The sequence below is a fragment of the Scyliorhinus torazame genome, chromosome 3 (assembly GCF_047496885.1).
Source record: "Scyliorhinus torazame isolate Kashiwa2021f chromosome 3, sScyTor2.1, whole genome shotgun sequence".
In the NCBI taxonomy this organism is placed as follows: domain Eukaryota; kingdom Metazoa; phylum Chordata; class Chondrichthyes; order Carcharhiniformes; family Scyliorhinidae; genus Scyliorhinus; species Scyliorhinus torazame.
The window spans coordinates 61029408-61053722 of NC_092709.1; the positions used below are offsets into that span (position 1 = coordinate 61029408).

General features: G+C 47.2%; 1 protein-coding gene across 4 annotated transcripts in view; it reads right to left on the reverse strand.

The window, feature by feature from the left end:
- The window catches only part of adad1 (adenosine deaminase domain containing 1 (testis-specific)), a 241000-nt gene that overhangs the window by 162011 nt on the left and 54674 nt on the right, over positions 1–24315 (reverse strand). For 2 of the 4 annotated variants that reach the window (XM_072495706.1, XM_072495704.1), the window contains exons 2-5: positions 15327–15502; positions 7638–7826; positions 7399–7551; positions 570–683 (exon numbers count right to left, since the gene is read on the reverse strand). In XM_072495706.1, coding sequence (XP_072351807.1) covers positions 570–683; positions 7399–7551; positions 7638–7826; positions 15327–15501 — 631 coding nt within the window. In that variant the 5' untranslated portion in view covers position 15502. Of the gene's footprint in view, positions 1–569; positions 684–7398; positions 7552–7637; positions 7827–14747; positions 14826–15326; positions 15503–24315 lie in introns of those variants that run through there. The other 2 variants (XM_072495708.1, XM_072495707.1) reach the window with 2 other exon arrangements.

The following is a 24315-nucleotide window of genomic DNA, read 5'->3' on the forward strand; positions in this document are numbered from 1 at the left end:
ATTTCTTCCAGCACTGGGGAGCTGAACAAAAATTGGGCATCCATTTTGAAAGAGTGCCCCGATCTTTAAGTGAGCTTGTGGGTCCCCAACACACCCCTCCCATGGGAAAAGTCACCCCCACAAACATGGGCACTACCCCACACCCCCCAAGTGAGGACAACCCGCCTGGGCCCCCCACCCCGCAAGCCACCTACAGCACCCTCTCCAATCCAGGACCCCCACCCGTCACCCCCTCCCACCTCCTGGGAGCTTGCTGCAAGCAGCTTGTCCTCTTCTTTTCTGCCTTTCTAATATCTCTCATGCTGCTCCAAAAGGGAATTGTAGCCAGCCATTGCACCCATCCCTGGGGAAAGTGGTATGCCCAGAAGCCTTGCAATCAGAACCAAGACCTTTCCACATGCAGCACCACTCCGAAAACTTCATTAATTTTAACCAACTCCTCAAAGCACTTCCATGAACTCGCCAATGAAGAGAAATCAGCAGCTAACCCCCAAGTTGCTGCACTAACACCATCACCAAAAGAGGTTTTCTTAAGCCACGTCAGCAATGTGCTCACGCAAAGTGTCCACCTTCATGTTGGAGTCCTTCCAGGCTGGAGTGGTGATATTTCGAACATCTCCCAGTTTGCCATTCACTGCTGCAGAGAGATGCCAGATGCTCTTTATGCCAGTAGAGGAGATCATCTGAGCAGAGAGAAGCAGACACAGTGTCCATGTTGTGATCATATGCATAAGCAATCATGTATATAATGATATGCACGACCTCCAACAAACAGGTGTCAGTGTAAATCTAGCATGTGACTCTGTACCTCGGGAGTTAGACATGTTGGTGGATAGTCATACTTGCAGTAGCTCTAGGATAATTTATTAGTATTAGTAGCTGATAATATAATTCTTCTAGTTATCTTTACCATGCATTTGATTTATAATAAATGTTCTAATGTGCATCATTACTACCGGCCATAGCATGACGAACATGACATGGTACCAGGTCTGAAGATCGACTAAGAAAAAAACATTCTTTGAAGATCCAAACAATTAAAGATAACTCTGAAGAAAAAGAAAGTACACAAAAGAAAAAAATGTTTTACTAACCTTGTGAACTACTGGCAACCCATACTCAACTCACTGTAAGACGAGTTAAAGATGGAAGGTCTGAAAGCACCACACCAGCTTTGAGTCACTGGTAATGTAGATGAGAATTGGCGTGCATTCCACCAGCAATTCAAAGTCTATGTTGCAACCCTTGATCTGCAGGCATAGCCTGATGAGAGACATATTGCGTTGCTGTTCACTGTAGCATGACCCCAAGCAATAGAAATATTTAACATGTTTGTTTTTGATAGCGAGGCGGATAGCAAGGACTTTGAGGAAGTTGTACGGCAATTTGCTCGGTATTGCTCTCTTAAAAAAAAGACATGTTTGAGCACGCGCACCCAGAATACAGGCAAATCATTTGAGTTTTCTGACCGATTTGCGATTGAAGACGCAGTCGTGTATGTTTGCTACCCTACAGTCACCGATGATCCGCGATCAGATCGTGTTCAGGATTTCTAACGACATGGTACGTGAGAGGCTGTTAACAGAAAATGAGCTTCAGCTTGATGATGCTATCAAAATTTGTTGTGCTAGCGAGCTAGCTGCACAGCAGATTAGCACTTTGAATCTCAAACATTTGGGACGAAGAAAGAAGAGGCAGTGTAGTGTAGTGACGCACACTCGGAAAAAAAACGTAGTCCCAGCGCAGGTGGCCATTTTAAGCGGCCGTCAGATCTTCCATTTCATGCCAGCGTTGCGGTAATCGACAGTTGCCACGACAATATCCAGCGTTGGAAAGATATGCGCCAAATGTAAAAGCAAAAAATCATTTTGCTAAGCAATACTTTTCCAGTAAAAAGTGGACGAGCAAAATCAATCAACATGGTTAATGAAGTATGCCTTGGAGACACGTTCTTCATCGATATGATTTCTAGTGAGAACAAGGATAGTCCAGATATGCAAAATGACTTTTAGCTTTGGTAAAGGGTCATCTGGATTCGAAACATTAGCTCTTTTCTCTCCCTACAGATGCTGCCAGATCTTCTGAGATTTTCCAGTATTTTCTCGTTGGTTTCAGATTCCAGCATCCGCAGTAATTTGCTTTTATGCAAAATGACAACGCTTTAATGACTATTTTCAGCAATAGTGAAGTAAATGCAAATATTCCAAAGACAAATGGACAGTTCATTTAATGATTAATGACACATCAATAAACTTCAAACTCGACACAGGAGCGAGGGCCAATCATATCAGTTTGTCAGATTTTTAAAATCTGAGAATTAAACCGCAAGTGTTAAATAAAGCAGTACTACTCTCCAATAAAAAAACATTTATAAAGCAATACTACTGAAAGACTACAACCAAAATGAAATTACGACGCTAGGACCATGCGAGCGCGAAGTAAATGTGAAAGACAGAGTTCACCCTGTAAAATTACGCCGGCTGGTCAATGGGGTTTCCCATTGTGGGGCAGCCTCACGCCGTCGGAGAATCCAGCCCAAGCTCTCTGTTGATCAAGAAAAAATAAAAGCAATCTTGAAGATGCCATGTCCCAATGATAAAAAAGGTATACTAAGAATGTTAGGAATGATAAATTTTGTTGGAAAATTTATTCACAATCTTGCAGCTAAAACTTCACATCTCAGAGAAACAATCAATAAAGACCCAATATTCCAATGGTCTACTAGGCATGAACAGGAATGGCAAGCATTACAAGTAGCATTGACAACAGCACCAGTTCTGATGGTTTTGATTTAGCGAAAAACACGAAAATTTCGACAGATGCGTCGAAGGATGGATTGGGAGCGGTCTTATTGCAAGATGTGGAAGAAAACTGGCTTCCAGTAGCATATGCGCCAATGTCAGATACGGAAAGCAGGTATGCACAAATTGAAAAGGAATGCTTAGGTTTAATTAATGGTCTTTCAAAATTCCATGACTACGTATATGGTCTTCCAACGTTTGTAGTGGAAACTGACCACAGACCACTGGTCGCAATAGTTAAAAGAAATCTGAACGAGATCCTAGGATCCAGCGCATGATGATGAAGCTACACCACCATGATTTTGAGCTGTTCCATACACCAGGCAAGCTTTTCATTATTGCTGATACACTGGCCGGGATTCTCCGGGAATCGGCGGGGCGGGCAGAAACGGCGCAGTGGAGTGGCGGGAACCACCCCGGCGTCGGGCCGCCCCAAAGGTGCGGAATTCTCCGCATCTTCAGGGGCTAGGCCAGCACCAGAGCGGTTTGTGCCCCGCTGGCCAGCGTGGAAGGCCTTTGGCATGTGCACATGGAGTCACTTCCGCACTGGGAATGGCGGATGACCACGGCCTCCGGTGCGGAAGGAATAGAGTGCCCCCACGGCACAGGCCCGCCCGCGGATCGGTGGGCCCCGACCGCGGGCCGGGCCACCGTGGGGGCACATCCCGGGGCCAGATCCCCCCCGTGACCCCCAATAACCACATCCCGGGGCCAGATCCCCCCCACGACCCCCAATAACCCCGGAGTCCGCCCGCGCCGCCAGGTCCCGCCGGTAAGGGACCAACTCCAATTTACGCCGGCGGGACCGGCTACAGGCGGGCGGGACTTCGGCCCATCGCGGCCCGGAGAATTCGGGTGGCCCCAGGGCCCATTGAGTCGCGCCAGACCCCGCCATTCTCCGAGGCGGGTGGCGCGACTCACGCCACGCCGGTTTTTGGGGGGTGGGAGAATTCGGAGGCCGGCGGTGGCGGGATTCACGCCGACCCTCGGCGATCCTCTGACCCGGCGGGGGGGTCGGAGAATCCCGCCCACTATCTCAAGCCACAGGTACAGAAGAGATACACCAGTTCGATCAGGATGTTCAAGTCTCATATGGTATCTGATGACAAATCAAGATTAATAAAGGAAGAAATGAACAAAGACACAGTCACAAAAGGTGATCACATATCTCCATGAGGGGAGGAATGGCCTAAAGGTTCCTGCTCCAGCTATTATAACGTAAGGGCAGAGGTAAGTGACACAAATGGGTTTTTATGCTTCGACAACAAAGGATTGTAATTCCACAATCATCAAGGTTGATGATTCTTAAAAAACTCCATGAAGGGCACTTGAGAATAGAAAAGTGAAAGCGTAGGGCCAGGGATAAACCACAACATTGAAGTAATGGTTGATAACTGCGAAACCGGTCAAAAGTTTCAACGCAAAGCAAAGAGCCGATGCAGATGGGTGAGATCATCACGACTCCATGGCAGAATGTTGGCATAGATCTCTTTTACCTGAATGGAAAGTAATACCTTTCAGTCATTGACTACTTTTCCAATTATCCAGAAATAGCACAGCTAGCAAATTCCACTGCTAGATGTGTATAAAGCATGTTAAAGAGATTTTTGCACGCCATGGAATACCGAGCGCAGTCATGAGTGACAATGTAACAATAGTTATGAGTGGGCAGAGTTCGCACACCAGTACGATTTCAAACACATCACTTCGAGTCCACAGTCTAACGGAATGGTGGAGAAGGATGTTCATATCGTGAAACAGTTGCTAAGAAAAGCCATGGATAGCCGAAAAGATACTTATCTCGCGCTCCTGAGTTATCATGCAGCACCGTTAATCAATGGACTTTCACCAGCTCAGTTGCTCAGCAACAGGCAACTAAGGACGGCCTTGCCCTATATTCCGAAAGAACCAGTTAATCGAACATTAGAGAGGAAACTGGGGTGGGATTCTCAGAGCCGAAATCGCGCTCGGGTGCGGGGGTGGTGAATGGGCGTCGACGCCAAGATCCAGGGCGACGCTGCTCCCACGATTCTCAGGTCCCCGGAGAATTGCCACAATCGCACGCGCAGTCGACGCGGCGCCAGTCGGGGGTCATTGAAAGAGTCCCTCGCACCGATTCTCCTCATTCGTATCTAATCGTCACCGATGACGGAAGAGTCTTAAAGGGAAACAGAAGGGCTCTGCTGAAAGTTCAGCAACCTTTTGTAATGAATCCACAAGAAGAATTTGTGAGTAATCCTGAGACAGTTGAAAAAGATACATTTCAGCATACAGAGCCAGCAGAAATATGTTCTGTAATGCAACTATCATTTGTGCCTGCCAATGCAAGTGGAGTTGAGAACTGTATGTTCATTTTACGTGGTTAATGGAAAATCATGTGTTAGGGTTTAAGGGATACATGTCAGCTGGTCATGTTAGGTTTGATGTTTAACAGTTTAAATATTGTTTTTCTTTTGTTATAATCAAGTTTCATTTGTAAAAATAACCAAGCCCATTTCTCATGCAATCACTCCTGGAGCGGTCTTTCCGCAGTCTTAAAAATGTTTAATTAAAAAACACTGCGGTTCTGGTCCAGTATCTTAGCCACTGCTGGGATCTGGTCTGGCATCCATAACACTGGAGACTAAAAGAGGAGGGTGCCAACACATTTATTTTCCAGTCAGGCTGCTCAAGATAACTTAATTTGACTTCAATTTCCATGGACACACACCCAAATCCCAATACCATGGGTGGGATTCTCTGACTTCCCAGCCGCATGTTCCTTGGCGGCAGGAGGTGCCGTGCTGTTCGTTGGTGGTGGGATTTTCAGCTCTCACCGCTATCAATGGAAATTCCCATTGACGTCACTCCACCCCGTCGGGAAACCTGCGGAAGGGGGTCCACTGCCGGCGACACCAGAGAATTCCACTGCCAGATAATAATAGCTGGTGAATTCCAGCCTATATCTCTGGTTGACCATCACAGCACCTCTTGGCCACAATACCAAAAGAAAAGCCACCACAAATTACACTGATTTTAGCCAACATAACATTCAATATTCAATTCAAAACTCAACTAACCGCTCTTGTGCATTCATCAATCGTCTGGCGTGTTATGCTGCAAAAGAGATGGTGTGATGTGATGCGGGTGATGTTTTTCCCCAAAAGCTCATTTATTGAAATTTTACATTTTAACAAAACCTCAGGAATGGCTCAGCAAGAAAAAGTCTCAAAATACAGACAGAAAGAGAACAGCAACATAACTGGCTCAATACAATCATTAGACTCAACTCGATGCCTCTATATGCACCAGAGAACAAGGAAGAAAAGGATCATGGCCATGAAAACATGGTAAAAACGTGTACACCTTCGCACATGGTGATTCAGATAACTAGAATTCATAGAATCCCAAGGTGCAGAAGGAGGCCATTCAGCCCATCGAGTCTGCACCAATCTTCTGAAAGAGTACCTTACCCTGGCCCACTCCCCCACCCTATCCCTGTAACACACACTTCTTAGTGTTCTTTGGACTTCAGGGGGCAATTTAGCACAACCAATCAACCTAAGATGCACATCTTTGGACGGTGGGAGGAAACCGGAGCACCCGAAGGAAACACGCAGACACGGGAGAACGTGCAAACTCCGCAGAGTTACCCAAGTTTGAAATTGAACCCGGGTCCCTGGCGCTATGAGACAGCAGTGCTAACCATTGTACCACTGTGTTGCCCCGTGTACTCGCATCGACTATGAGAGTTCAGGATATATTTTCCGTGTCATGTACAGACGTGCACTAGTATACACCTTCTAACTGTAGGAGCACCGCAAGCTCCTACCCTCAGATAACAGACTTGTCTGTACCTTAATCACAGATTCTTTATACCCATCATAACAAATAAAGAAAAATACAAAGAAAATACATGAGAGCGAGTTTTGAAAGGATGTTATACATACACCACAAAACACAACATAACCCCAACCTCAGGCAAAGAACAGAACGATCATCATTTACAAATTTATTAGAGAATACTATGGTCAGTGCCTCCTAACAAACTAATCGTAACAGAGTAAAAGTAATAACTACCAAGAGCAGAGGTTACAGGGGTAAAAGAGGACCAGGAACCAGCTACGGGTCGGTATTCCTCCGGTGCACGCCCACCACCTATTGATGAAGAGAAAAACCTGCTCATTCAGACAAGGGATATCCCAACCATAATGGGGAGGGGGGGCAGGATATCAACCATAGTATAGGACTCAACCCCACCCCAGGCCCTCGTGCACAAAGGAGTCTGTCAACCAAGGATGTTCAAACACATTTTTAAAAAACGAGCCTCTCAGGACCTCCCTAATAAGTGCCTTCAAGAAGGGATGGCCCAATCAAGAGGGGCAGGGTCTAGAACTCTCTAACACACAGGAGTCAATACCCCCAGCACACACCAAGACCCACCACCCAGCCGGCCCTACACCTCACCGAGGGCAGTGCACCAACCCCACTAACACTAGAAAAATTACATTAGCCTCAACCAGGAAGATCCACAGAAAATGCCTCATCTCCATCTCATCTTGTTTTGGCATAAAGAGAATGTGCCCACAGCTTCAGCAACACTTTTAAAAAAACTTACATGAAGTTTTGCTCAGTTCTGTATCCAAAAGTTCATCGAGAGCTAATTGTGCAGCATTGGCTTTTGCTTCTTTCTTATTTTGACCCATTCCAGTTTTGTATTCGATACCATCAACTACAGCACAGAATGCAAAGTATTGTCCAAACACATTGCCTGGAATGCAAAATTAAATAATCTCAGCTAAATGAATACATAACAATGTTCTGGTAGGAAATCTGCTGTAGAAAAATATCACCTACCTGTAGCTACAGTTTCTTTTAAAATTAGTTGCATTCGCAACATTTGTGCATACTGATGCAAGGCTGAAACTGGGTTGATCTCACCACGTCTGTATTTATCAATAAATTCTCTGGAAACTTTCTTAGGGGGTAGTGCAGTGTTTGGGAGTGGTTTAATAAATTCAGCAAATTGTGACTTGGGATATTGACCTGAAAAAAAACCGTAACTATTAAATTATAACATGCAACTAATAATAAAAACAGCCTATGGTGAAAACAGTACTCTTGGTCAGACTATTAGAAGTGAACTAGAATATAATACTGGAATAACAACTTGCATTTATATAGTATCTACCTCTAATGTAAAACAACCAAAAGTGCTTAAACAAGTCAGTTTTTGGGAGAGAATTTCTAAATTTAGGGCTTTAGCATTTGAAAGCCCAGCTGTCAATGGTGAAGCTATTACGATTGGGGACGCACAAGATGCCAGCAAGCCCCTGGACGGCTTTCTTACCGCGCAGTCAATTCAGGTACTTAAATGGGTAATTAATACCCACTTAAGAACCTCACCCCTCCACAGCTGCTATTAACCCAGTGTGAGTAGAGGGGCTCACAACAAGCAAAGGGGTGGGATTGGGAGGGGAGGGAGGGGGTGGAGAGAAAGAAGAGGAAAGTGCTACTTGTTCAAAGGCACAGTGCCTGATCAAGGATCTGGCATCAGGAAGGGGGAAACCACAGAGTTATTTCCTGTCCTCGCTGCCGACATCCTCACTCCTTTACTCCCACCCTATCACTCACCTGTACCTGGGACCCTCTTCAATTCTCCAAAGGTAGATGTAGCGCCAGCCACCAGCAGAACTGTAGAGTACAAAGAACTGCCAGCATCTGAATGGCAGTAGTTGGAGGTGGGCAGTCTTGGTGATGGAGCAGATGCGTGGTTAGAAACGTATCTCAGGGTCAAACAACACCAATATTACAAATGTCTGGCTTAGCTTGAGACGGGTGTCAGGGATGGCAATGATGGTCAGGAAATGGGATTTGTTATGGGGAGACTCACAATCTGGTTTCTCATTTATTATCCATCAATCTAGATAGTGCCAATCAACCTGCAGTTTCCAGCCTGGTGTATGTGGTGCAATCAATGCTAAAGGTAGATAGATGTTCTTGGGCCTTATATATAGAGTATGTATATGATCAAAATCCAAATCGTCATTATAAACCTGTCTGTTGGAAAGCATTAGATTCTCAAAGAGACCAAATTCATTGACCAACTTTATCCCAGACATATGTATTCCTCTGGTCATGCTCAAAGGCTGTGGGCCTTCTTGGGCCATTCGGCTTCAGATTGAGCTCTGGACCATTGAGTGCTGCTGAATGGAGAGCTCTCCCCAGCCTCGCTCTAATCTAGGGTTGGCAACCAGATGCAATTAAATAGACACATAGAAGATAGGAGCAAGAAGAGACCTTTTGGCCCTTTGAGTCTGCTCCAGCATTTATCACGGTCATGACTGATCATCCAACTCAATAGCCTAATCCTGCTTTCTCCCCATAACATTGATCCTATTCACCCCAAATGCTATATCTAGCCGCCTCTTGAATACATTCAATGTTTTAGCATCAACTACTTCCTGTGGTAATGCATTCCACAGGCTCACCACTCTTTGGGTGAAGAAATGTCTCCTCATTCTCTGTCCAAAATGGTTTACCCTGAATCCTCAGACTGTGACCCCTGGTTCTGGACACACCCACCATCAGGAACATCTTCTTTGCATCTATCCTGTCTAGTCCTGTTAGAATTGTATAAGTCTCTATGAGATCCCCCCTCATTCTTCTGAATTCCAGCGAGAACAATCCTAACCTAACCTAGTCAATCTCTCCTCATATGACAGTCCCACCATCCCTGGAATCAGTCTGGTAAACCTTCGCTGCACTCCCTCGAGAGCAAGAACATTCTTCCTCCGAAAAGGAGACCAAAACTTTAATTTGGCTCAGCCCCTCCCCTAACTATCTGACTGGCTACCCACAACCTCTGACTGACAAATCCAGAGTGCTCTCATCTTCTGGAGTTCAGTCTCCAGTGGGGCTCTGAGCCCTTGTCAACTCATTTCCAATCCTTCTTGATGCGCTCCTCACTTACATACTTAATTTCCCTCCTCGAGCTCCAAGCTATAGCTCCTCAAAACACAGGTTTCTCCTCTCCTGCTTTCTTCAACAGCAACTTCAATGCATGGTAAATCCAGATTGCTGCATGCTGTCATACAGGTGTACTTTGGACAGAACATAACAGACAATTCTCTAAGATATCTCCTCTAATTCTTTTGCGTCCCTAATTTTCATTTCTCCACAGCTGCTTGGGCCCTCTGGAATTCCCTCCGTTTTGGTCATCTGCCCTATTAATCTCTCCGATCTAGGGTTCTGCCCCTTAATAGGAAAAAATAAAATAATTGGGTATCAATTGCATTTGATAATGCCCGTGAAGCACCAGTTCTATGACATTAAAGGCACCATAAAAATGCAAATTGGTGTTGTATCCTGCATTTAGAGGCTAGATAGTTCCAATACATGGAGGTTCCGGTGAGGGAAAAGATTGAAGGGAAAGAAGATAAAATAGAAGAGTGAGGAATAGTAAGCGGTTTAAAATTATGCAAATGTTTATATTAACTGTCATTCTAACTCAGATTCCTTACTGTAACAATGTTGCTTATTTCAGCTTTGAAAAATGACTATCTGTCCATAGATGTTTCCAGTGTATGGCGAGTGAAACTTCACTGGTTAATTTTCTGAAACTCGCCCAAGTGGAGGAGGGCAGAAAAGCTTCATATCGGATCCGGGAGGGCAGAAAAGCTGCTCGCAAGCCTACTAGCAGGCAGAGCACTCTGCAATTATGATTGGGTATTTAAGGGCGGCACGTGGCACACTGGTTAGCACTTCTGCCTACGGCGCTGAGGACCCGGGTTCGAATCCCGGCCTGGCTCACTATCCATGTGGAGTTGCACATTCTCCCCGTATCTGCATGGGTTTCACCCCCACAACCCAAAGATGTGCAGGTTAGGTGGATTGGCCATGCTAAATTGCCCCTTAATTGGAAAAAATCAAATAATTGGGTACTCTAAATTTATTTTTTTTAAAGAATTTAAAATAAAGATTGGGTACTGAGATTGCTCATCCTAATGGCCAGGTCTCATTTTAATAAATCTTTCCTGAATTGTGACTCACAATTGGCTATGTTGACTAACTGGCCAATGGGCATAAGGTCTGGCCTGCCCTTCCTATACCCAAGACTAAAATAACAGTTACTGTTTCCCGGCAACGAAAATTGTAGATAAGATTATGATGATATCATTAGACCAATCTGCATATTTAAAGTTGGACCCTGGTTCTTCGCTCACCAAATCAAAACAGTAAGTTAATATTGGAACATGGCAGGAAAGCATGGGATCAGAGTGACTAAGTGATGATGAGTCTTATTTTAATTGCCCCACCTTATCTCTGTGTCCGTCAGGCAACGACAGTTCACGCTAAATTGCCCCTTAATTGGAAAAAAATAATAATTGGGTACTCGAAATGTATTTTTAAAAATCACTGCCGGGGAGGGGGGGTGGGGGTTGGATGTTGGCAGCCACGTTCTGGGAGGCGTTGAAGGCGGTGGTCCGAGGGGTGATTATCTCGTTCAAGGCACATAAGGACAGGAGTGGGAGGAGGAGGGAGGGGCATGGACGAAAGAGTTATTGGCGGAGAGGAACAGGTTGTAAGGGCAGTACGATAGGTTGATGACAGGAAGGGCAGTGGGGCAGCTCCAGAGGGTGAGGGGGTGCAATATGAATACGGGGAGAAGGCAAGCTATATGTTGGTCCACCAGCTGAGGAGGCAGGCTGCATCTAGGGAAATCTTAAAATTGCGAACAGAGAAGGGATACAGAGTGTCAGGATAAATGATGTGTTCAGGGGGTACTACGAGAAGCTGTACAGGGCTGAGCCAGGTGGAGAGGAAGGGATATGAGATGGTTTATGGATAGATTGGAGTTTTCCATGGTTGGAGGAAGAGATGAGGTAGAGGAGTCTCCTGGGGCTGACAGAGGCGATTGACAGCACATGGGGGATGAAGTCAGGGAAGGCTCCAGGGTCTGATGGCTTTCCGGTGGAGTTTCATAAGGCGCTCGCGTCAGAGTTGGCACAACATTTGTTGGAGATGTTTAGAGCACCGGGTGCCGTTGTATGCGAATAACCTGTTGTTGCTCTTGTCGGACTCGTTGGAGATTATGGGTAGGATCGTGGGAATATTGGAGAGGTTTAGGGCCTTCTCTGGGTATAAGTTAAATGTCGGGAAGAGCGAAGTGTTTCTTGTGAATGTGGTGGGGTTTGGGCCAACTTGGCCGTGTTGCCATTTAGGGTAGCTAGGGAAAGGTTCAGGTACTTAGGGATTCTGATGCCGAGGGAATGGGCTATGATGCACAGGTGGAATTTGACAACGTTGGTGGAGATTAGGGAGGATTTTAAGAGATGGGATACACTGGCGTGGAGAGTGCAGGTTGTAAAAAAGTACTGCCACAGTTCCTATTTGTTTTTCAGACCCTCCCGATTTTCCTCCCAAAGGCCTTCTTCCAGGAATTGGAGAGTGATTTTGGAGCTTATATGGGCGGGGAAGGTGCCGAGGGTAAAGAGGGCCCTACTACAGAGGCAGAAAGGGGAGTTGGCGCTCCCGAACCTGCAGCATTACTATTGGCCAACGAATGCAGAGAAGGTGAGACGATTGGAGAGAGGGGTGGGTTTGGGGGGAGAAGAAGTAGGAGGAATCCTGTAGGGGATCCAGTCTGAGGGCTCTGATGACAGCTCCACCGCCACTAGCTCCAGGGAAGTATACAGGGAGCCCAATGGTAAAGTTAACGCTTAGGGTGGGGAATCAGCTGCGGAGACACTTTTAAGTTGGAGGGGATGTCGGTGTTGACACCATTGTCTGGGAACAACAGGTTTAGGCCAAGGAAGATGGATGAGATGTACAGGAAGTTGAGGGAGGCAGGACTGGTGAGGGACTTGTACCTGGATGGGCAATTTGCAGGTCTGGATGAGTTGCGGGAGTGGTATGAACTGCCGAGGGGGAGCAAATTCAGATACATGCAGACGAGGGACTTTGCAAGAAAGGAGTGGAGGACGTTTCCCAGGTTGTCAGGGTACACCCTATTGGAGCAACTGCTGCTCTCAGATGAGTTGGGAGTGGGTAGGATTGGTGACATATATGGATGGTTGGGGGAGCAAGTAGTAAAGATCAAGAGCAAATGAGGAGGAGGAATTGGGGGGGCAAAAATAGGCTAGGGATTGTGGTGCGAGGCGATGCGTACGGTGAATTCAACAACCTCCTGTGCAAGTATCAGCTTAATTCATTTCAAGATGATGTACAGGGTACATATGACCCAGGCGAGGATGAGTGGGTTCCTTCAAGGGGTGGCTGATGAGTGTGAGTGGGTTCCTTCAAGAGGTAGCCGATGAGTGTCAAAAGTGTGGGTGAGGGCCAGCAAATCATGCACACATGTTCTGGACTGCAAGAAGCTGGTGAGTTACTGGGAAGCAGTGTTTGAGACGTTACCTAAGATTGTGGGGGTGGAGGTCAGGCTGGACTCCATGGTGGCAATCTTTGGGGTATTGGAAATGCCGGAGCTGCTGGAGAAGGGCACTGATGTCATGGCCTTCGCCTCTCTAATTGCCCGGCAAAGGACCTTGCTGAATTGGAGGTTGGTTACGCCACCAGGGGTGGCGGCCTGGCTGGAGGATCTGTATGACTTTCTCCGTTTGGAAAATGAGTTGAAGGGGTTGGCGGAGGACTTCGGGGCATGGTGGGGGTTGTTAATGACAACGTTTGGGGAACGGTTTGTCGCAGGGGATGGGGAGGGGGTAAAAAAAGGGGAAAAATTGTACTAACTTGGACTGAGAGATTGTGGAGTGTGTTGTTGTATTTGTTACTTATTTTTACACTTTTTTGGAATAAAGGACATTTTTAAAAAGATAAATCGAAGGTAATAGATGGGATATTTAGAAGGGATTTATAGGGAAATTCTTTCACCCAAGAAGTTGTGGAGTTCTGCAATTCACTGTCTCAAAGGGTGGTAGAAGCATAAAATCTCACTTGGATGAAAACTACTTGGATATGTACTTGAAATGCCATAACTAACAAGGCTATGGACCAAGAGTTGGAAAGTGTGATAAGGCTGGATGGCAACTTGTTGACTGTCGCAAGTCTAACGGCCTCCTTCCATTTCTATTATTACATGAGGATAGTGTTAATAACTGTCCACAGAATAGCAGAAAGTATGGTAATGGATTCAAACTTCCTTGAATGACATAGCTCCCAATCGTTATTTTTGCCTCTTTTCTTGGATCATATTATCCGATTCCTAAAACCTGGAAGTGTAGTAGTAGGGTCAGGTATATACAAGGGTTAATATGGGACTGAGTACAGTGCTGCCCACACAGTGATGCAAGAAGGCACTTGACTAGACCTCAGGTTAGTGCGGTGGTGGCCAGAGATGTGCTCGGACCGAGGATAGAAATCGCTCGATGCTGGTATCACTTGCTGTATATTTACATATAGTTTCAAGTAGTTTAAATTTAAAAAACTTGCTATTAACATACAACAGACTATGAAGACTTCTTTAACAGCCACATCCTGTAACCAACTCAGACTCAATAGGCTGAACTGAGCATCTTCCCATTTACTGTTCTTGAATATAATTAATGTCAGCTAAGTTAAGTAATAGGCATTGACCAGAAACCCAACTGGACTAGCCACATGTCATGGATAGTGGAGGAGGTCCAGAGACTCATTCGGCCGCAAATGACAACTCCTGAATCTCAAAAAGCCCTTTCCACTAGCAGGAATGCATAAGTCTGGAGAAGAATGGAATAGTCTCCATTACCTCAGCAGGTGCAGCTACAACATTCAAGAGGCCTGACACATTCACCACAACACTGTGGATACAGCATGCGCGATTTCTAGGATACACTGTAGCAATTCACCAAGTCCTCTTGGGCAACACCTCTCAAACTCACCATCCCCACGAAACATGGGGACAATGACAACACTGGGGAATACCATAACCTCAAAGTTCTCTTCCAAGTCAAAATAACTTAAATATATTACCACTATTCCATCGTCACTGGATCAAGATCCTGGATCTCCTTAGCCAACAGCATTATGGGTGTATCTTCACCACATTGCCTGCAGAGGTTCAAGGAAGACTCATTGCCAACACTTCAAGGAAACTAGGAATGAGAAATAAATCCTGGCCCTAGCAGTATCTATAACTGAGAATGATTTTTGGGGAAAAATTGCAATAACTCAAAAGTTATTTATCTGAGTAATAGAGGATAGGAGCCCAGGTTCAGATTAATTGTATACTACAATTATCCATGCTGTGCCTAGTCAAAAATATGTAAATTAAACAAATATCCAACATATTTGAAATAAACATAAAAAGTGTATGTACTATTTTGAAATGTGACAGCCTTTTGCATTGCACCCTCCCCCCGCCCAAGCCTGCTCTTTAGTTTCTAAAAGAAATGCAATTTAACCCATTGTTTCCTTAATACAAGAATGGTAGGGTATTGGCACATGAAAGAAACACTAACCAAAGAACAGATATCTATATGAAATTAAGGCAAAATTATCAGAAATGTATCTTATGCAGAGAAAATTAGAAATAATTATAGTTTATCATACCTGAAATCTGAATTACTCTGGATACTCCAGAGTCTAAATCTTCTGCAGTTCCACCCTGTGGTGTAAAAGTTACGTTTAATGTTTGCTGTGGTGGCTTTGGAGGTATGTTCTTCTTTAAAATTTGAGCAAAACTAGGTTCTCCTGAACCCTTACGCCAGGCACTGTCACTGGACATTCTGAAACAAAAAAAATACAGAACATAGATAGCATAAATAGCGTAAGGGCCCTTCCTGTTGATTCCATTATTTCCTATTTCTTTCACTTTGTCGTTATCGTTTTGGTCCATGGGTCTTTAATGGAGCCCTGCCTTTAAGTGAAGCAGGGGAAGTGAGGAAGTGAAGAGTTGCAAATGTGCTGTGAAGATTTAGGTTTTGAACAGAAGAACTCAGACTTTGTGGCAATTAACAGGGGCTGGTTTAGTACAGTGTGCTAATAGCTGGCTTGCAATGCAGAACAATGCCAGCAGCGCAGGTCCAATTCCCGTACTGGCCTCCCCGAACAGGCGCCGGAATGTGGCGACTAGGGGCTTTTCACAGTAACTTCATTGAAGCCTGCTTGTGACAATAAGCGATTATTATTATCAACTGAAAAATTGAGAGATTTGGTTCGATTGACTGGTTGGTGGACAATGAATTGGCCAGGGACCATATTCTGCCCGGCAACAGACAGTGATTGCGTCCTGCCAGGTGGGGTTTTCAAGGAACCTGGCAGTAAGTTCCTGGACGCGGAGAGGAGAGGTTGTGTGTTGCTCTCTCTCTCCCAAATGTTTCCTGCCTATTGTTTCTGAGTCTGTAGAGAAGTCTTGAGACCCTAATGAGTCTATGGTGAAAACCATTACAGACTGAAAGCAAAAACATCATCCAACTGGAGGCCTAGACTGAAGAAAAATCTAACTGGAAGATGTCCATCTGAAACAGACTTTTATCCTTTGATTTTTAGTATTATTTTGTACACCCCTCTGTGTTTGTCTGTCTTGTATGCGTGTAGAGGGTGGGTTAAGGGTTAGAAATTAGATAGTAGTTAACCAATTGTATTTGTTGCATATTTAATTATACTTGTTATTGATAAACATTAATGGTTTAAACTTACACACCTGGTGACTGTTGTTATCGGTCAGCCAAAGACCAAAGACCGGGTATTTTTTAAATTAAGAGTTAATTTCAACTGTGTTGCAACTCTGGGTCAAGCGGGGCTGGAACTGACTGTGCACTAGCCTAGGGTGTCATAGCAATAGGAATGGATCAACAGCACTTGCTGAAAAGTTTCTAAAGAGAAAGTGTAACAATCCCAATTAATCTTCTACCTGGACGGGAAGATCCCAGAATGGAGCCCTACTTGAACCCTGGCCAACTTTTAATTTTTAAAAAATAAAACATGGAGCAACAGGGTCACAGGACCACTAATTTAACAAGAAAAAAATTGGATGATACAATACGCTTTCACTTCCCCCCTAATAATTATGCACAGGTTTTAGGATGACAAAGTACATCTTAATCTACAATGGTCTCATTAACACAAAGTCCCATTTTAAGCACAAACAGGACTGTGGGGCAAATACACACTCCGCTCTCGAGTCCCAAGTCACTTTTTGTGGATGTCTCCTCAGAATCACCCAGATGATTGTCACAAAGTTTCCAAACTCCACTCCCATAAACATGCTTTAAAATCTCCTCATAATTATTATTTCCCTTAGGGGGTTTGCATTCCGAAATCCAGACCAGATTTTCCACCTTTAAACAAAGATTACTCTCAACTCCAGTCCAGGATTTCACACCAACTCCTTCAGAATTTCTTTGGCTTGACTGCTGTGCAAACTGCTCCCAATTGCTTTAACTCTCGATTCCTAAACTGATTTAAAATGACATCAAACATTTCATCTACCTCTGAAATCTGCTGTCCCATTTTAAATCTAGTTAGTGCAAATGTCTCTTGAACTCCAAACACTTTTCATTGAAATCTTCTGAACAATACCTTGGTCTGGTCTCTTAATTTCAGACTTCTTGGACACTTCTCTTCATTTCTCTGGTTTTCTTAACTAGTACTCTTCAGATCTTTGCACTGGTTTTCTTAACCATTACTCCATGGTATGGCTTTTCTTCTAGAAAAGCTAAGAGAGATGCTCCTTCCAAACAATTGCTTGTATATAGCATAGCTGCATTCTCTTTCATTACCTAACTTCAACTGCAATCAAATTAGCTAACTAAAATTTTAAAGCTTCTCTATCTTACAAGGCCCCAGTTGCTAAGCAACACTCACATACTTGTGCCTTTTATTTATTCTTCACGCCATGGCCCTCTCTCAGCACAATGAAACACAGTTGCAACTGAACCAACCTCCACACATACAAACACCTTTGCCTGGCATGAATCTAACTATAGGCTTTACCCTTCCAGGGACATAAACATTAAATTAAACACACTTAAAACTATACCTTACTTCTAATATTTACCAATACATATCTAATTCCCTTAAAACTACCTTTGTTTTCCGAACAGAAGTTGAAGTATGCAACCCTTCTCCATTTGTGTAAATATATTAATGCCCTAGGAGCCATATTGACAACAGCGAGTATGAAAATTTGAAAGGGGCAAATTTATCCAGCGAGTCGGGCAAGTTGTTGTTCCAAACAACTAATTAGTAGGCTCTTATGTCCAAGAGTAACTTTTTGGACTGGGGATCAGAACTGTGTGTTTAAGAAACATAGGGGGTTTCACAATAGATGACACAGAATATTAAGCTTCTCTCTTTCAGGGGTCACACGATGTGAGCCCAGGAGCAGTTGCGTTTTCACGAGCTACGGCTTTTTCATCTTTTATTTTTAAAAAAAATATATATTTATTAAAGTTTTTTAACAACACAATTTTTTCCCCTTACAAACAATAACCGTACCCCCCTCCCCCGTAACAAAATAACACAAAATCGCACTGAGCAAGATATATTCATGGCAAAATGGTATATTTACATAGCTTTATACACTGGCACTTGCCCGCACGTGCCAGTTTCCCCCACCCTCCATGTCATCTCCTGCTCATCCATCCTCTCAAACAATCTCTCGTTCCCCCCTCCCTCCCCCCCCCCCAGGGTTGCTGCTGACCGACCTTCCTCTAACGCTCCGCCAGATAGTCTAGGAACGGTTGCCACCGCCTGTAGAACCCCTGCGCAGACCCTTTCAAGGCAAACTTAATCCTCTCCAGCTTTATGAACCCAGCCATGTCGTTTATCCTGGCCTCCAGGCTAGGGGGCTTTGCCTCCTTCCACAATAGCAAGATCCTTCGCCGGGCTACTAGGGACACAAAGGCCAGAATTCCAGCCTCTTTCGCCTCCTGCACTCCCGGCTCATCCACTACTCAGAATATTGCTAGCCCCCAGCTTGGCTTGACCCGGAATTTCACCAGCTGAGATATTGCTCCCGCCACTCCTCTCCAGAACCCCTCCAGTGCCGGGCATGACCAAAACATATGGAAATGGTTCGCCGAGCTCCCTGAGCACCTTCCACATCTGTCCTCTACCCCAAAGAACCTACTCAACCTCGCCCCCGTCAAATACACTGTGTGAACCACCTTAAATTGTATCAGGCTGAGCCTGGCACACGAGGAGGAGGTATTAACCCTACCCAGGGCATCAGCCCACAGCCCTTCCTCGATCTCCCCCAGCTCCTCCTCCCATTTACCCTTCAACTCTGCTACTAGCGCTTCCCCCTCTTCTTTCATCTCTTGGTGTATTTCCGACACCTTGCCCTCCCCGACCCATACCCCTGAGATCACCCTATCTTGAACTTCTTGTGCCGGGAGCAACGGGAATTCCCTCACCTGTCGCCTCACAAAAGGCCCTCACCTGCATGTATCTAAATGCATTTCCCGGGGGTAACTCAAACTTCTCCTCCAGTGCCCCTAGGCTCGCAAATGTCCCGTCAATGAACAGGTCCCCCATTCTTCTAATCCCCGCCCGATGCCAGCCCTGGAACCCGTCCATTTTCCCCGGGACAAACCGGTGGTTACCCCTGATCGGGGACCACACCGATGCTCCCATTGCACCCCTGTGCCGTCTCCACTGCCCCCAGATCTTTAGCGTTGCCGCCACCACCGGACTCGTGGTGTACCTTGTCGGCGAGAGCGGCAGCGGTGCCGTCACCAACGCCCCCAGGCTCATTCCTTTACAGGACGCCATCTCCATCCTCTTCCATGCCGCCCCCTCTCCCTCCATAACCCACTTGCGGATCATCGCCACGTTTGCTGCCCAGTAGTAGCTCCCTAGGTTTGGCAGAGCCAACCCTCCTCCCTATTGCGTTCCAGGAACCCTCTCCTTACCCTCGGGGTCTTATTTGCCCACACAAACCCCATAATACTCCTACCTACTCTCTTGAAAGAGTCCTTGGTGATCACGATGGGAAGACACTGAAACACAAACAAAAACCTCGGAAGGACCACCATTTTGACCGACTGCACTCTACCCGCCAGCGAGAGCGGTAACATGTCCCATCTTTTAAAATCCTCCTCCATTTGCTCCACCAACCTCGTCAAATTCAGTTTATGTAGGGCCCCCCAACTCCTGGCTATCTGGATCCCCAGATACCGAAAGCTCCCCTCCGCCCTCCTCAGCGGTAGGTCCCCTATCCCTCTTTCTTGGTCCCCTGCCTCTAATACAAAAAGCTCACTCTTCCCTACATTGAGCTTATAGCCCGAGAACTCCCCAACCTCCCTCAGAGTCTGCATGACCTCCACCATCCCCTCCATTGGGTCCGCCACGTACAGCAGCAGGTCATCCGCGTATAGCGACACCCGATGCCCTTCTCCCCCGCGGACCACCCCCCTCCATTTATTAGACTTCCTCAGTGATATGGCCAAGGGTTCGATCGCCAATGCAAACAACAGGCGGGACAGGGGGCACCCCTGCCTCGTTACAGCCGAAAGTACTCCGACCTCCGCCGGTTCGTCACCACACTCGCCACCGGGACGCTGTAAAGGAGCTTAACCCAGCTGATAAACCCTCCCCCGAACCCAAACCTACGCAACACCTCCCAGAGGTACTCCCAATCTACTCGGTCAAAGGCCTTTTCCGCGTCCATAGCTGCCACTATCTCCGCCTCTCCCTCCTCCGATGTCATCAATATCACGTTTAAGAGCCGCCGCACATTAGTATTTAATTGCCTGCCCTTTACGAATCCCGTCTGGTCCTCATGAATCACCCCCGGGACACAGTCCTCAATCCTCGTGGCCAGCACTTTTGCCAATAACTTAGCGTCCATATTGAGGAGCGAAATCGACCTGTACGATCCACATTGCAGTGGGTCGGTGTCTCGCTTTAGAATCAAGGAAATTGTCGCCTCCGACATCGTCGGGGGCAGGGTCCCCTCCTAGCCTCGTTAAAGGTCCTCACTAGTAGCGGGGCCAACAGTTCCACATACTTTCTATAGAACTCCACCGGGAACCCGTCCGGCCCCGGGGCCTTCCCCGCCTGCATACTCCCCAAACCCTTACTCAGCTCCTCCAACCCGAATGGTGCCCCCAAACCAGCCGCCTCTTGCTCCTCCACCCTCGGGAACCTCAGTTGGTCCAGGAATCGTCTCATCCCCTCTTCCCCCCCTGGGGGCTGGGATCTGTACAGCTCTTCATAGAAGGCCTTGAATACCTTGTTTATTTTCGTTGCACTCCGAACCGTGGCTCCCCTTTCATCTTTGATTCCCCCTATTTCCCTCGCTGCCGTCCTCTTACGGAGCTGGTGTGCCAGCATCCGACTAGCCTTTTCCCCGTACTCGTAGGTCGCCCCCTGCGCCTTCCTCCACTGTGCCTCCGCCTTCCCCGTGGTCAACAGGTCAAACTCCGTCTGGAGCCGTCACCTTTCCCCAAGTAATCTTTCCTCCGGGGCCTCTGCATATCTCCTGTCCACTCGCAAAATCTCTCCCCCTAACCTCTCCCTTTCCATGCCCTCTGTCTTCTCCCTATGAGCCCTGATGGAGATTAGCTCTCCCCTGATCACCGCCTTCAACGCCTCCCATACCACCCCCACTCGCACCTCCCCGTTGTTGTTGGCCTCCAAGTACCTTTCGATACACCCCCTCACCTTCCCACACACCACCTCATCTGCCAGCAGTCCCACGTCCAGCCGCCACAGCGGGCGTTGGTCCCTCTCCTCTCCCAGCCCCATTTCCACCCAGTGCGGGGCATGGTCCGAAACGGCTATGGCCAAATACTCCGTCCCCTCCACCCTCGGGATGAGCGCCCTGCCCAGAACAAAGAAATCTATCCGGGAGTAAGCCTTGTGCACGTGGGAAAAGAAAGAAAATTCCCTGGCCTGCGGTCTTGCAAACCTCCGTGGGTCCACTCCCCCCCCATCTGATCCATAAACCACCTGAGCACCTTGGCCGCCGCCGGCCTCTTTCCCGTCCTTGATCTGGAGCGGTCCAGTGCTGGGTCCAGCTCTGTATTGAAGTCCCGTCCCATTATCAGCCCTCCTGCCTCCAGGTCCGGAATGCGCCCCAACATGCGCTTCATGAATCCAGCATCATCCCAGTTCGGGGCGTATACATTTACCAACACCGCCCACGTCCCTTGCAACCTACCACTCACCATCACATATCTCCCTCCATTATCCACTACGATAATCGTGGCCTCAAATGCCACATGCTTTCCCACCAGAATTGCCACCCCTCTATTTTTCGCGTCCAGTCCCGAGTGAAATACCTGTCCTACCCATCCCCTTCTTAACCTAACCTGGTCCGCCACCTTCAGGTGTATCTCTTGGAGCATTGCCACGTCTGCCTTCAGTCCCTTCAAATGCTCAAGCCCTCTTCACCGGCCCATTCAGGGGCCTCACGTTCCACGTTATCAGCCGGATTGGAGGGGCTCTCACACCCCCCCCCCCCCCCCCCCGACTAGTCATTTCCTTTTCTGGGCCAATCCCGTGTCCGCGTCTCCCTCACCCTCCAGCCGGGGGACCTTCGTCCCGACCACCTCTTGTGTGTCCCATTCCCTTTCGGCCAGTGCAGCAGCAACCCCCCCACCACAGATCCCTGTCTAGCTTTTTTGCTCCCCCGATGTCACTCCCGTAAGTCAGCTGACACATGCTGACCCCGGCTTCGCCCGCTATCCCTTTGACCCCCCCCTGTGTGGGAGTCTCCCAATCAATATATGTTCCTTCGTTCCCCTTCCCGCCTGCGGGAAAAGAATCCCGCGCTTTCCAAAGCCTGCCCCGCCCCCTCTGGCGCAGCTCCTGTCGCGGCCTTGTCTCTCTCCCCCAGCCCATATAACATATCCTGCACGTGATTGACCCCCTATATACAACAACCATCATACATCAACCCTCAGACACCCCCCACCCTCACAAACCCTCAATTAGAGTCCCAACTTTTCAGTTAGTATCAAGGTCCTCGCCTCTTCGGGCGTTTCAAAGTAGTGGTGTTGGCCATTATGTGTAACCCACAGTCGCACTGGCTGCAACATTCCAAATTTCACTCCTTTCCGATGCAGCACCGCTTTGTCCCGGTTGAAACCCGCTCTCCGCTTAGCGACCTCCGTGCTCCAGTTCGGGTATATTCTGATCTCTGCATTGTCCCACTTGCTGCTCCGCTCCTCCTTGGCCCATTTCAGGACCCTCTCTCTGTCCGTAAACCGGTGAAATCTCACCACCATCGCCCTTGGCGGCTCATTTGCCTTGGGCTTCCTCGCCAGCACCCGGTGCGCCCCTTCCAGCTCCAGCAAACACGGGGGGGCCTCCGCGCCCATCAGCGCCCCGATCATTGTGCCGCGGCATCGGCCCCCTCCACTCCTTCTGGGAGACCCAGGATCCTCAGATTATTTCTCCTCTTCCTGTTCTCCAGGTCTTCGAGTCTTCCCGCCCACGTCTTGTGTAGCGCCTCGTGCCGCTCCACTCTCACCGCCAGGCCCAAGAGCTCGTCCTCATTCTCACTCACTTTTTCCTGGATCTCCTGGATCTTCACTTCGTGGGCTTTCTGGGTTGCCCCAAGTCCTTCAATTATTGCCAACATAGGCACCACCATCTCCTTACGCAGCTCCTCGAAGCAGCGCTTGATGAATTCCTGCATCTCCTCTTTGTCCCTGGCCGCCGCCATTTTGCTTATTTTCCCTCTCTTCTCCCGCTGCTCCAATGCCACTTTTTTGGCCGTTTCGCTGCGGGTCCGGTCCATACAAGTTAGTAGGGGACCTCTCTCCTCTCTTCCCCACGGATTGGCTGTAAATAAAATTCCATTGGGGCTCCTTTAGCGAGCCCGAAAGTCCGTGTTCGCGGGAGCTGCCGAATCGTGCGGCTTAGCTCCGCATAGCCGCAACCGGAAGTCCTTTTTCATCTTTTAATCGGTCTTTTCATCCTAGTGCACATTATGTATTTGTCTTTTCTTGGTTTAGTTTGTAATTTGTGCTATGTCCCAAGAAGGTGTTTGGGTGGTGTTTTTACCTGAAAGAGCAGAGATAAAATGCTTTAATCCTAATTTATTCATGGTGGCTGGAATGGGGCCCCACTTTGATGGTGCAGCGTGCATCAATAGATGATGGCTACCAACGACAATGCTGTGATGGCTCAAAATCTCGGCTCTGAGGTACAGGGATCAGGGCTAATTTCCAAAAGTTTTGGGGTACATTTGTGGAGACAATGGAGGCGCACAAGGATATTCTTGCAATAGAGAGAGCACTGTCCCTTTCGGGAGCCGCCTCTGAACTGTCAAGATCCTTCTACATAGCTTGTCATTCACCATGATGGATTCAGGAGCAAGAGAGTGAAGTTACCACAAGAGCCGATTCCTCGGTGTGAGGTACTGGTAGAGATCCCCAGTCCCACGGTCCTCTCTTCATAATCTAGTCACATGATTGATATTGGTTCTGTCCTGGCCGGGGATTGGATTTCGTTGAGGTGCTGGGGTTTTTGTGAATTTTAATTTTTTTCTTGGGGTCCTGCATATGATGTATCTCTAAATTGTTGCCTACATCCTGCATTGGTGAATACTGTTCCAAATTCACCCCGTCTTGTCTGTTTCTAT